The 15,096-nt window shown below is 36.3% G+C and overlaps 1 protein-coding gene across 4 annotated transcripts in view; it reads right to left on the reverse strand.

Moving 5' to 3' along the window:
* CCDC122 (coiled-coil domain containing 122) overlaps positions 1 to 15,096 on the reverse strand; it is a 56,467-nt gene that overhangs the window by 27,152 nt on the left and 14,219 nt on the right. For 3 of the 4 annotated variants that reach the window (XM_037799847.1, XM_037799848.1, XM_037799850.1), the window contains exon 2: positions 531 to 929. In XM_037799847.1, the coding sequence (XP_037655775.1) occupies positions 531 to 722 (192 nt within the window). In that variant the 5' untranslated portion in view covers positions 723 to 929. Of the gene's footprint in view, positions 1 to 530; positions 930 to 5,700; positions 5,810 to 15,096 lie in introns of those variants that run through there. The other variant, XM_037799846.1, reaches the window with a different exon arrangement.

A 15,096-nucleotide genomic window follows, 5' to 3' on the forward strand; every position in this document is an offset into this window, starting at 1 on the left:
AGTCATGGTGGCAATTGCCCAGCAACACTGTAAAGGATACTGTTTAATTCTCTAGCAAGGAATTATAGACATCTTAAATTTGTATTTCCCACTGTTGTCAAAGAATAGTAAGAGAAATAGAAAGACACTTAAGGTGCAATTATTAATTCATATTGTTTGCATAAAAGTATTAGGCATACAAAATTGATTTAAATTGGCCTGGATCCATTAACCTAGAAGCTAGGGCTCCAACATTTTGGGGAGTCATGCTTTCTGCAACAAAAGGACAAATTGTTCACTGTGATTCTGTTTGACTACATATTTTTAGAAATCCACAGGGGACTTTAGGGAGGTTTCCTTTATGCATTTGCACATTTGGCAGTTGTTACATAACTCATGCATTTGTTCAAGTTTTTAAAAATTGTGATAGTTCCTGAATCTAGTTAGAGCAGCAATGGGTATTTTATGAATTGAAGGATAAATTTCTTATTTAATATGTAGATTTCAAAAAAAGAAGTAATATAAAAATGTTGATAAATGATATTTTATACCTGCACTTGTTTTATCTGGTTTCCTTCTGGATTTTGGAGATCTTGCGTAAGTTCTTCTTTTATTGTCTTCAGTTTTGTAACAAGAGCTCGTTTTTCCTGGAGTTCAGTCATGAATGACCATTTGCTTTCTATTTCCCCCAAACTATCTTTATATGCTTTTATTTTTGCATAATATGCATTATGTCTTATCATTTGTTCCTCAAAATCTTCTTGGGTTGCTTCTATGTCAAATTTAAGCTTTACATTTTCTGTATGTAAGGCTTTGATTTGAGTTTCCAGGCTTCCACACTGATGCTGGGTATTTTCTATGACAGCATCTTGCTGATAAATTTGCTTTTCTGTTTCTTTATTTTCTGCAGAGACAGATGCTATCTGTTTTTCAAGATCCTGAAGTTCATTCTGTAATATATTTCAACAGTATGATTATTAATTCATGATATTCAACATGAGAGGAAAGTCCCTGTTTTGATTCATAATGCATGTAGGAAAATCACTTAACATAAAAAATATGTATTTATAAATATAGAAAAATTGGTGCACAATAGAAAGAAACATGCAATAAAGTAACAAAATTATTTTATAATCTCAAGGGGAACCCAGAGCTATATATTTGTTTTTTTTAATGTGCATCTAAATTCTAAATATTAAATTTTTATATTTTGGCTCAGCATTTTATATGTAAAAGATATTTTACAATCATTTTAATAATATATTTATGGGCATCAGATATACACAATGAAGAAAGACACTATGATATAAATGTTAAAGCCCTAGGTTAAGAATCAAAAGACCTAGGTTCTAGTTTCCTTACTGCTATTTACTGGTTGGTATGATCATGCCAGTTTACCAAATCTCACTTTCTGCATTTGTAAAATGGGTATAAAGATACCCACCATGCCTGTCTGGCGTCTGACATTGCTAACTAACTGGTGCTTTTTCATCAATACCTGGGTTTCACACCTCCACTCTTCTCTGGTTCTCAGATATCTCTGAGCATTCCTTCTCAATCGCAATGGTTCTTTCAAATATAGGCCCTCCTTTTCTCACTTTATATATGCTCCATGGGTAATCTCATCCATACCTACATCCTGAGCTATGTATCTTCCAATGATTCACAAAATATAAGTAGCTATGGAGTTCTAGACCCAGCTGCCACTGAGTATCTCAAATTCATCATGTCAAAAAATCAGACTACTTCCCTGCCCCTCCCTCCAACCTGTTCTGACTTCTATCAGTTACCATTGTTATAGTAGCAAAACCTCAGACACATCAAATATATAAGTAGGACTGGCTTGGGATGGCTAGGTTGTTCTGCTGATCTTGGTCAGCTATGCTGTCAAATGTCTGCGAATTGCCTGGCTGTCAGATGAAATTGACTCCAACTGGGCTGACTAAGGTGTCTTGGCTTTGCTTCATATGAATCTTGATTGGGCCAGTCAATTCTCATGATGATGGCAGATGCAGAAGGGAGGAAGCCCAATCATACAAGAGCTTTTCCAGGCTTCTGTTTGAATCACATCTGCTGACATCCCAGCTAGTCACATGAGCAAACTCAGAGTCAAGGGATGGAGAAGTATGCCTGCATATTATGGAAAGGCATTGCCAAGATACATGGCAAAGGGTGTGGACATACAGAGAGATGAAGAATTGGGACCAAACATGCAAATTACTACACCCCTAGATTCCCAAACAGAGGTAATGGTTCTACTTTGGAAGCCATCATTAATTCCTCCCATGTCTTTGTTATCTTTTCCTAACTGTTCATCAAATTCTATAGATCCTCCATCCTTCTTTTTTATATCTAGTATGGTCATCCTCTTTAAATAAATTTATGACTGGGGAGGGAGACACAATGCTAGACAGGCAGATCCAGTCTATCCCTTTCCTGGCAGAAACAAGTGTCAAGTATACTGATAAGTACAACATCATGAAGAACCTCATTTTTTATCTCCAGCTTTGATATTTCAAATGCCCACTTGACATTTCTATTTGGATGTCTAATGGGTATTTCAGTTAAATATGTTCAGAAAAGAACATTTAATTTACACCCCAAACCTATTATTCCCCACCTTCCTGATTTCAATAAATGGTACCACTTTCAACTAGATGCTCAAAAACCTAGAGGTCATTATTGATTCCTCCCTTTCCTTTACCTCTCACAACCTATTTAACAGCAAATCCTTATGGTTGTGCCTCCAAAATAAAATCCCAAATCTACTTAGAGCAATCTTTTTAGCATGGCCTAGCTTCTAACTAATCTCCCTGTTTTAATTCCTTCACCTTTCCCCAACTAATCTCCATATATTAGACAGAAGAATCTTTTAAAACATAACTCTTGTTGCTTCCTTGTTTAAAATCCTTCAATGGCTTCCCATTGCACTTAAAATAAAATTCAAATTCCTTAATATGGTTTAGAAGGCAAATACGTTCTAATCCCTATTGACTTTGCCAGCCTTCTCATCTTCTACCACTCTCCCCTCTTCCAGCCTCCTTTCTGTTACATGTGCCTCGATCCTTCCCCATCTAAGGGCATTTGAAATTGTTATTCCGGCCACCTTAAAATTCTCTACCCCTATTATCTGTTGGGTCTTTGACTTTCACAATTCAGCTTTATTACTACTCCTCAGAAGAGTCTTCTCTTAATCACAACATAGATTAACCACCCACCTCAGTTACTATTACTTTACCTTATTGTATTTTCTTTTTATCATATCAATCTCTGAAATTATCTTCTTTTTGTTTATTTACTGCTTGCCTCCCTGACTAGAAAGTATGATTACTGGCTCAAGAAACTGTTCTATCTTATTTATAATTAAATGCCCAATCTTAAAATAATACCTGGCACAAAGTAGGTGCTCAGTAAATATTTATTAAATGATCGAATGAGTGATGCACACGGAATAGTCAGGAAGAAACACATGCCCTGAGAGCTGGATCAGGGTATCAATTCTATTGACCAGTGTGGGGAAAGATGACATTTCCACTGATTTGGTCATCAACTTTCCTCTTTCCTCGATTAATGTAATAGACTGTTTTCTCCCTGGCTTTATAAAGTCTTCTTCCTTCCGTCTATTTCCACCTTTACCTAGAATTATCTTTCTCCTCTGCCTTCTCCTCCTTGTTCTTCTTTCTCCTCCTCTCTCCTTTTTCAATAGATTTTTTTGAGATATAATTAATATAAATAAACTGCACATATTGTAACTTTCCAATTTGATGAGTTTGGACATACTTATATGCTCTTGAGTCTATCACTACAATTAAGATAAAAAAATTTCATCGTCCATGAAAGTTTCCTCCTCTTGCTTTGTTAATTCATCCCTCCCTCCCCACTTCCCCATTCCCAGGCAACCACTGATCCTTTCTAATCTGGATGCCTTTTATTTCTTTTTCTTGCATGATTGCGCTGGCTAGAGCATCCAGTGCCATTTTGAACAGAAGTAGTAAGAGCAGACTTCCTTGCCTTGTTCCTGATCTTAGGGGGAGAAACTGTTCAGTTTTTCACCATTAGGTGTGAGATTGGCTGTAGGATTTATATAGATGCCCTGTTTCATACTGAGGAAGTTCCCTACTATTCTGAATTTGCCAAGAATTTATATCAAGAATGGATGTTGGATTTTGTCAAGTGCTTTTTATGTATCTAGGTTTTTTTTCTAAAACAAGAATGCAATCATTTACACATCTACTTAAAACCTATCAAAGACTTCCCATCACCTTTACAATAAGGTCCAAGTTTCTTATGGTATACATCCCCCACCACTTCTCAACACATACCCCAAGCTATACCATCAACAGATACTTCTTACCTATGAATGTCCCAATGCTATTTCAGTCCTGTGGGAACTGCCTCAAGTTCTTTTTGTCTGGAACATTCTCCTCTTCTCCCTCTAGATACCCCCAGATACCCTATCATTCAAGTGAACTCCAGCTAACCTTCAGAACTCCACTGAAACATCACTTCCTTTGTGATCACTCTTTCTTCAGTGATAAATTTGTGTTCTTTTAATGCCTCATTCATTGACACTGCTCTGTATATAATTACTTGTCTACTTCCTTGTCTCCCTCCCTAATAGAGGGAAACAAAGGTAAGCAGTGTAAGGTAAGGACAATGTTTAGCAAAATGCTAAAGTAGAAAGAAGTTCCTCAATATAAGTGAGATAAAGTCTGTGAAATCCTTTGAAGAAAGATAAGTTTGTGGAAATTTCTGTATAGAAATCCAAGATATAATTTTTGTATTATGCTCTATTGAATAAATGCATTCTTTTATGGAAGTGACTAAGGTAATGCAAATATGTATTTAAAAATCCATGGTAGTATTAGTGTTAGCATACCTCTGTTGATGCATCGACATCTAAACCAATGCCAAAGTCAAGCCCTCTGCTGTCCACCGGGGCTCAGTAAGGGTGCCTTACCTACACTTACAGGAATTAATGAATTTAATCCTGATACAAATTCTATAGGCAGGTCCTATTATTATCTCCATTTTATAAATGAGGAAACAGAGTCCCAAAGCAATTAAATCATGAAACTACAAGTAGCAAAACTTGTCTTTGAAACTAGGCAGTTTGGCTTCAGAGCCTATTCTTTTAATTACTATAATATATTTCATAACAACTTTCATGAAACACATAATAAAGTTAATGTTTTCATTTTGGTTTCTTCAGCCATAGTCAGAGTATAGTTAGATCTAATCATGCTGCAGGGAAAGACCAAATATGACTTCCAGATTTCATTAGTGGAATTACACGTGTATTATGAAATGTAAGAAACGCAGAGGAAGACTACTTGAAATGTTCACTGACAACTAGTAACTCACAAGCCATAGCTTTAAAAACACTGGTGTAAAAATGTAACTTGCCCTCAATTCAGCATTTTAGGGGGAAAAAACTACCAAATAGAAGTGAATTTAAAATTATTCTGATACCTTGAGATTTATATGCTTATACTACAATTACAATGTCACAGTTAAATTGTTGTAACTGGGAACATAAAATGTTCCATGAAACTAGAATATTCATATAGACTTTACTTAGGGATAACAAAATAATTGAGAGTAAATATGAAAAATAGGAATTTAAAATTGCTTCCCCAAATTAAGTATCCTTAGTAATTTCCCTGGCACTAATTTAATATGGTTTTGAAGAAACATTGAAGACTGTATAAAATAAGTTACCTGCAAATGGAACAGAACTTTTTTGTTTTTTTCTATCTCTGATGTTTGTGATTGTTGTTGCTTTGCAACTTGCTCTACAACATCAGTTAGTGAAGACATGCCTTGTTCAGCCATAAATAGACAAAAGAAAAAAGTACATAAAAAATTAAAGTGCAGAACATTCTAAGAAAGCTATGTTTCTATATAAAATATCCTGAAAAATTTGAAGCTCTTTTTTCATAAATAAACTAAATTTAGGATGGTAATCTTCCCTTTCTGACTCTCAACAAATCAAACTCAAAGGAAATAATAACAGACAATTCAAAGTTGCCATACAATGTTATACCTGTTCCATTATGAAACAGTATAAATATTTTGATTGTCCTAATTGTTTTTCCAGACCACTTGCACATATACTATAATTATAATCTACCGTAAAAACCACATAGCAATTACAGTTGATGAATTTTCATCATAGGCCTGTAATTTTCAGATTGTTATGCCTTTTTCTTCCCGGTCATATTTTACAGCTTCCCTCTATACTAATTTGCTATCAATTTTAACACAATTATCCTATAATACAATTTTTGTGTTGTTGCTGGTCTTTTAATTATTTGTTTCACAAGATTGACTCATTACCTTCTTTAGAATATCCTAGCCTTTCTTTCTCTGTTGTCTGACATTATTCTGGGTCTATAATCTCCTTTCTCCCTTTTTTGGTTCACCTTCTTTACTTCTAAAAAATAACCTACATTGATAATAGCTCACTTTTCCTTGTTTCTTCCTCATGTATTGGTGATCCTGAAAGTTAACTTAATTGTCTAATACCTCACAGGAATGGCAACATCATTTTGTCATTAGTGCTGAGAATCAAAATACAATGTTTAAGCATGAGATTTATGGAGCAAAGTGGAACTATCTATATGAATCTTGGTTGTACTCCTTTTCAGCTGTTATGACCTTGAGTGAGTTCTTAACTTCTTTGATACCCGGTGTCCTCACCTTAACACCTCCTAGAGCTGTGGTAATAATTAAAGCAATACATACAACATGCTTCGGACAGTAGCCTATATTTAGCAAGTGCTTCCAGTACTCTCATAAAATAGCTTCTGAGACTATAGCCAGAATCTAAGAAACAGAACTAAGATGGGTTAGCAGTTTCTGCCATTGGTATAAGATGTAGGGAATACAGCACTTCTATCCAGTGCTATTCTGTCCAGTATAAGATCTATGCAGATTTAAAATCTTGTTTCAGTGTCTTCTGTATCTGGGAGTGATTGATAAGATGAAGGGGTAGATATTTTTTCCCTTGAAAGAGAAGGAGAAAGAGTCCCTTCCTCTATCAACATAACAAATGAGCGGTGAGTCGGCAGTTAGTGGCATTACCAGCTTTAGGATAAAGGGTATTTGAATTTGCCTGTCCATTCCTACACAAAGGAAAACCAGAAAAGTTGCATGATTAATAAAAGTAGTTCAATGTTGTTAATTCTGAAACTGGAAATGGTCAACTCCCATTTAACATTTGTACCTATGGATTTTTTTCTATTTAGATCCTTTCTTAAAAAAAAATCTTAGTTGATTTTTATAGAACTGATGACTTTCCAAATCATACTAAAGTCATGATAAACTTTCTAAGTCAAAAGAAGAGAAATATTATAATAACAGCAAGGCATGTGTAAGGAAGCTTCTACAAGGAAGTCTGAAAAAAAAAATCACTCTATCTTTCCTCAACTTTGGTTAATACAAAGTACGTGTGCATTAGCTACATTTGTTTTCTGAAACTAAATTTTACTGGATTGAAACCTGCTATATATAAGCAAAAGCAAAGAAAAACAAAGTTAAATTGCTTCTTAAATCAGGAGACCTCAAATCTATCAAGAAATATCTCGACAGTCTAAAGAAATCCTGAGCACTTTACCCAGCTGATTTAAAAGACTGTCATAAACCTCAGCTCCAACTTCTCTCCTTACCAGAGCCTTCCTGATGCTGAACCCATTCACTCTGTTCAGGTCATCACAGTTGGTCCTTTCTGCTTTACATACACAGCTGTCCAGGATTAGTCCAGATGCTTTCAGGCACTGGGATGAGCCCAGGTCTGATTTTCTCTCTAGCTCTTCTATGTACATTTCACGGTCCCAGATTTCACTCTCAATTCTACCTGCTTCTTTGGACATGCACACCCTCACTTTGTTTTGTTTTGTTTTGTTTGTTCCTTCACTTGATTACAATGGCAAACACTTACATGTACTTACTTTGTACCACACAGTTCTAAGAGCTTTAGATTTAAAATAGCAACAAATATTTATATAGTGTTTATTCTGTGTCAGGTGATACTCTAAGAGCTTTACAGATATTAACTCATTTAACCCTCAAAGATAGATACTATTATTATAATTCCCATTTTACAGGGAAGTAAAACCAGGCATGGAGAAGTCCAGAAACTTATCCAATGTCAGACAGTTATTAAGGATCAGAGAGATGATTTGAATGCAAGTAGTCTGGCTCCACAGCTATACTACAAGCTTATGCTCTTAGGGAACAACCATGCCTTTGTGTACCAGCCCAGAATCCAATTACTTTTGGATTCCTGTATTGCTAAAATATCACTTTAATTGACACCCCCCCCCCCCATACCCTTCCTTTCCATTTCCCCATTATCCCTCAGGGTAACTATTTCAGTAAGGGCCATTGACAGAGCCGCCTCAGTTCCAAACAGGTCTCCAGGGGCTTCGACACCACAAGTTGCATGACTGGAGAGGAGACCCAGTGAGTTCTTCATGCTTCCGGTAAATCTTCCCCTCCTTCCCCTCAAATCACAGAGTTATTCACCGCAACCTGCCTAAGGGTCTGTGGACACTATTCCAAGAATGCCCTACACTCCTGTTAACCTCAGAATACAGGAGAAGCCTAAGACTCCCAGGTCCTATCTCCGTACCGAGTCTCAATCTTATTCAGCTCAGCAAGACCCAAATTTGATGTGACGTCACCCACTCCACGACCCTTTACGTCCTTCCATTGTAACCGCTGGAACTGAAGAGCAAAATCTTCTTTGTCCTCAGCCAAACCCTCTCTATCTTCAACCTTTCAATGAACTTTTCCTTAACCTTTTGCTCTAAGTGAAATCCAAAGATACTGCTTCTCCCTACACCACCCTCAAATCACTAGGTCTGGAGATGAGCTGATTTTCCTGTTTCCTATTACCACTGCCAGGCTTTTACCCTTTCCTTTTCTCCCCAGTCTCCCCATCTCTTTGAAGTTCATTGCCGCAGAGTATAATATTTACATTTTATCCCTCCTTGTTATCTGCTGACCTCCCGATCTCTGCCTCACTCCTAGATGTTAGCATGTGACTTGCTGTTTCTCTACTACTGGGATTTCCACAGCCATACAGATGACACTTCTAATAGCCTGACCTCTCAGTTCCTTGATGTCTCCAGTCATCCACCCTCTCCAGCCACCTACTCCCAAGATTACAATTGTACTTCATCCGTAATTCCAGATTCAAACCATCTTTTATAGCTCATTCTTCCTAGTACATTGACTCTGAGCTCTTCAACTACACGAAAACTTCTAAACCATTGGTTCTTCTACATTTCCATGACCCCTTTCTCCCTCGTGTATTCACTGCCCTCCTTACCTGGCTTGGATTCCTTTGCATTCACCATCACCTCCATTACAGCTCTCACCCTGTGCTGCTTCCCTGGAAAAATTCCAACCAGTTACTCTGCTTATATTTGAGTAGCTGAATATGCCTGAAGAAAGATACATACCTATGCTGTGTTCTCAGTTTAAATTCAAGACAATTTTTGTCAAGTGGACCCTTGAAGGTAGGCCCATAGAATTCCCCAATTTTCTAAGATAACTATTTCACTCCTCCTCTGTCTTCAAACTTCCCATGTCTCTTCACCCCTCCTCTTTTAGTTGATAATCTAGCTTCTTATTTAATTGAGAAAGTAGAGAAAAAACCCAGAGGGGGTGATAAATCTACCACTCTTTCTGCATATGTACCTATATAGTAACCTATCCTTTTCTTGCAATGATTAAAGTGTCCCTGTTCCTAAGGCCATCCCTTTACATTTTACTCCTGTCTGCCCTACTGAAAGACTTTACTTCTTTCAGTGTCCCTCAACAGAATTTCCCTTTACTTGATAAAACATATTATCCTAAACAACCCACCATAAAATCAACCACAATAACCCTCCCTTGACACTATAATTCCATTCAGCTATCGACACATTTCCTTGCTCCCCTTTATAGCCAAATATCCTGCTGTCCTCTTCTTCTCCTCTCACTCGTCATGAATCTATTAAAATCAAACTTTCACCATTCCATCCTTACAGCTCTTGCCAAAGCACCTATGACCTCCATGTTGCCATGTTCAATGGTCAATTTCAGCCTTACTCTCATTTTATCTATAAGCATCCTTTGACATATTTGATCATACTCTTCTTCTCGAAATACCACACTTCTGGTTTTGTTTTTGTTTTTTTGCCAGTTCCTCCTCATCTTTCTCACTTGTAAATGTTAGAGTGTCCTAGGGCTCAGTCCTCTTCTTTTCTCTAAACAAACTCCCAAGGTGATGTCATCTACTTTCATGCTTTAAAATCCGCTATAGATTAATAAGTCCCAAATTTACATATCTAGCCTGAATATTTCTTTTAAACTCCAGACTCATACTGAGTTGCCTACTTGACACCTCCACTTGGATTTCTAATAGGCATTTCAACTTAATATGTTCCAAACTGAATTCTTTATTCCTGCACCCATTCACTCACTACCACTAAACCTCCTTCACAGCCTCTTCCACCTCAGCAAATTATAAGAATATTTTTCCTGTTTTTCAGGCCAAAAACCTTAGCAAGGTAGTCTCTAGAGGGTGTAGAGCCCAGGGAAGTTCAGCCAGACTTACCCAACTTAATCATAAAGGAGAGATCATTGTTGATGTTTCATAGGCCTTTTGGAATATCCTTAAAGACACCTACCAAGTATGAGGCCTAGAGGTGCTCTCCAATTGTCCTACCCAGAAGAGCCAGAATTTGACTCTCCTCTTTGTCTTACAGACTGCAAACAATCCTTTTGGCAAAACCCATTTGTTATACCTTTAAATAATATTGGAATTCAATCACTTCTTACCACTAACAATGCTGCCTTAGCAAAGAGGCCTTCCCTAATAACCTTCTCTAAAGCATGACCTCTCTCCTTCATCCTCCATTTCCTTACCCTGCCTCATTTTTCTTAATAGATTTTATCAACACACATCTTACATATTTGTTTCTTTTCTATCTCCTTCCACTAACGTAAGCTCAATGAGAGCAGCAACCTAGAACGGTGTCTGACACACAATAGGTATCTAACTAATCTATCTCCACTCCAATTCTCCCTCTCCTGCTGACAGAGTAATGACCCTAGTTCACAGTTCTGATCATCTCAATAATGTAGCCAATCTTCTAAATCCATATTTGATGGCATCTCCTTTAACAAGTCTTTCTTAATCTTTTGATCAGATGTGATCTCTCACACTTTAATACTGTTGTTTCTTACCTCTATTATACCATGGTGGGCAACAGTATAAGTCCTAGAGATAGATAGAGCTAGTTTTGAATCTAGATTGGGGTACTCACTAGCTTACTCGGTAAATTCTTTCCAATCTGTGCCTCAGATTCCTTATATATAAAATGAGAATAATAGTAATACCTGCCTCATTAGGGATATTGTGAGGATTAAATAAAATAATGCATGTAAAGCTCTTAGCAAATTCCTGCCACCTAATGCAAACTTAACACATTTCCATTCTTATTATTTTCATTATTTTATACTTATCTTTCCCCATTAGACTATAAGCTCCAGAAAAGAAAATATACTGTCTTACTCAGTTTTGCATTCCCTAAAATATATGCTGAAATAATCTAAAGAATGAAGAAAATTAGATTTATATAATAAAAATTAAAGTAATTGGTATTTCTTGATTTCTATTTCTGAGGCAATATAAACAATACACTTTTGGATGATACGTATTTAGACCAACTCTTTATGGAAGGATATCTGCTGTAAAATCAAGGTTTTAGTTTTTTCCAGATCTATTTGTAGAATCTATTTGTGGAAAAGATAAAAATGAAAATAGCTACTGCCATCTACTGATAATTCATTAGAATTGCATAAGTCAAAGAAAAAAGACTATAGACTAGGCAGTATCAATCACTCTTTCAAACCACATATATTGATACATATTTTATTATGCAAGGCATTGTGGGGGTATGAACTAAATGACCCTACACAGACTCAAGAAGAAATAGAAGATCTCAGAAGACCAAGAAAAAGTAAAGAGACTGAATCAGTAAGCAAAAACTACTCAACAAAAAAAGTCCAGGACCTGATGGCTTCACTGGTGAATTTTACCAAATATTCCAAGAGGAATTAATACCAACTCTGCTCAAACTCTTCCAAAAACCTTAACAGGAGGAAACACTTCCTAACTCATTCTATGAGACCAACATCACATTAATACCAAACCCAGATAAAGATACCAAAAGAAAAGAAAATTAGAGACCAATATCCCTTATCAAAACAGATGCAAAAAACCTCAACTGAAGACTAGCAAACCAAATCCAACAGCATATTAAAAGAATTATACACCATGCTTTAGTGAGATATATCAGAGGCATGCAGGCCCAGATCAATATAAGAAAATAAACTAATGTAATAAACTACATTAATAAAACAAAGGAAAAAACACATGATCATTGCAATTGACACAGAAAAGTCATTTGACAAAATCCAGCATAACTTCTTAATAAAAGCACTGAGAAAACTAGGAATAGAAGGAAACTTCCTCAACATGATAAAGGGCATAAATGAAAAACCCCAAGATAATACCTTACTGAATGGTGAAAGACTGATAGCTTTCTATCTAAGATCAGAAACAAGACAGGGATACCCACTGTCACTACTGTTATTCCACACTGGAAATTCTATCCAGAGCAGTTAGGCCACGTGAAGAAATAAAAGGTATCCAAATTGGAAAAGAAGCAAAACTTTCCCTATTTGCAGATGTCATGATCCTATATATTGCCACATGAAAAAAAAATATCCACAACAAAGCTCCTAGAGCTAACAAATGAATTCTACAAAAGTGGCAGGTTACAAGATTAACAGGCAAAACTCAGTAGTGTTTTATACACTAATAATGAACAATCTGAAGAAGAAATCAAGAAAAAATCCATTTAAAATAGCAATTAAAAGAATCACTTATTGAGGAATAAATTTAACCAAGGATGCAAAAGATTTATACACAGAAAACTATAAAACATTGCTAAAAGAAATCTAAGAAGACATAAATAAAAGGAAGGATATTCTGCATTCATGGAATGGAAAACTACATACTATTAAGATGTTAATTCTAACCAAAGCAATTTACAGACTCAACACAATCCAAATCCAAATTCCTACAGTTTTCCTTGCTGAAATGGAAAAGTCAATCATCAAATTTATATGGAAGGGTAAGGAGCTCCAAATAGCCAAAATCATCTTTAAAAAGGAGAATGAAGTTGGAGGACACACACTTCTTGATTTTAAAACATATTACAAGGCTACCATAATCAAAGCATGGTATTCACACAAGGACAGACACAGAGACCAATGGAATTGAATTGAGGGTTTGGAAATGAATCCTCATATCTACTGCCAATTGAGTTTTTACAAGGGTGCCAAGTCCACTCAATGGGGAAAGAATAGTCTTTTCAACAAGTTCTGGGAACACTGGAGTTCCATATGCAAAAGAATGAAGGTGGACCCATGCTTCACACCATATACAAAAATTAACTCAAATAAATCAAAAACCTAAATATAAGAACCCAACTATAAAACTTCTAGAAGAAAACATAGGGAAGCCTCATCAGGACCTGTGTTAGACAATGGTTTCTTAGACTTTACATTGAAAGCATGAGAAACAAAAGAATAAAATAGGTAAACAGGACTTCATCAAATTGAAAACTTTGTGCAGCAAAGGATGTCATCATGAAATAAAAAGACAACCTACAAAATGGAGGCAAATATTTGCAAACCACATATCCAATCAAGGTTTACTATCCAGAATATATAAAGAAATCAACAACAAAAAGACAAAGAGTCCAATTAAAAGATGGGTAAAAGATTTGAATAGACACTTCCCCCAAAAAGATATATAAATATTCAGTAAGCACATGAAACAATGCTCACTATCATTAATCATTAGAGAAATGCAATCAAAACCACAATGAGTATAGACAGGTGCTTGCAAGACTATAGACAGGTGCTTGCATGATATACTTCAAAGGTATGACAATGGCACAGAAAGTTGACAACAGAAGGGTATATGAGAAAAAATTTACCTGTCGTATGCTAGGGACCATAATTAACAGGAATAGAATACTAGTACCACACAAATACTAGGAACAATTAATTACAGGCTGAAAAGAGCTACAAGGTGTTTTCGTTCATAAGAATTGTTTAAAGTGGAGAGTGATAAGGATTGTTCAACTAAGTGATGATAATGTTAGATTTGGATGGATTATCGTGGACATAACATATGCTATGTGAACTTAGGAAACTCCTACTTTATAAGTCAAGCCCATGATTATGAGGCTTGCTCTGGTGAAATTTATAGTTGTAAAGGGGAGGCTAAGCCCACCTATAATTATGCCTAGGAGTCACCTCCAGAGAACCTCTTTTGTTGCTCAGATGTGGACTTTCTCTAAGCCCAACTCTGCAAATAAATTCATCACTCTCCCCACAACATGGGACAGGACCCCCCGCACCACCACCAAGGTGAGTGAGTCTCCCTGGCGATGTGGGTCATGGCTTCTGAATGAGCCTGATCCTGGCATCACAGGGTTGAGAATGCCTTTTTGACCAAAAGGAGAAAAAGAAAAGCAACAAAATAAGGTTTCAGTGGCTCAGAGAATTCAAATAGAGTCAAGAGGCTGTCCTGGACGTTACTCCTATGCAAACTTCACATAGCTATGCCAAATGACCACAGTATGATAAGCACAAGTCAACAGTAGTCCCAAAATCCCTAAATAATACCTGGATTCCTATCTGAGACTCTATAAAAGTTTCACTCACTAAGTTTACTCTTCAGAAACTTAAATCCTTCAGAGAACTCTTATGACAGCTAAGTCCAAATATGTCCCCTTTTTGCATAAAGTTGACACCCCTTTTCAACATAAACAAGTTAGGGTTGCCACTGTCTAGACATCCCTGAAGTCAGGAAAGTGGTTAAACTAGAGGAAGGGGTAGCAACAGACAAGATGTAATTTAACAAAGGATTATGAATACTGAATCTCTATATAATTTTCTTTTTATTTGTTGCTAGGGTATTAGAATAGCTAGAAGGAAAGAATTGAAATGGTGGAGTTGTAACTCATAGCATCCTTTGAAATC

The sequence above is a fragment of the Choloepus didactylus genome, chromosome 12, assembly GCF_015220235.1.
Source record: "Choloepus didactylus isolate mChoDid1 chromosome 12, mChoDid1.pri, whole genome shotgun sequence".
NCBI classification, from domain to species: Eukaryota; Metazoa; Chordata; class Mammalia; order Pilosa; family Megalonychidae; genus Choloepus; species Choloepus didactylus.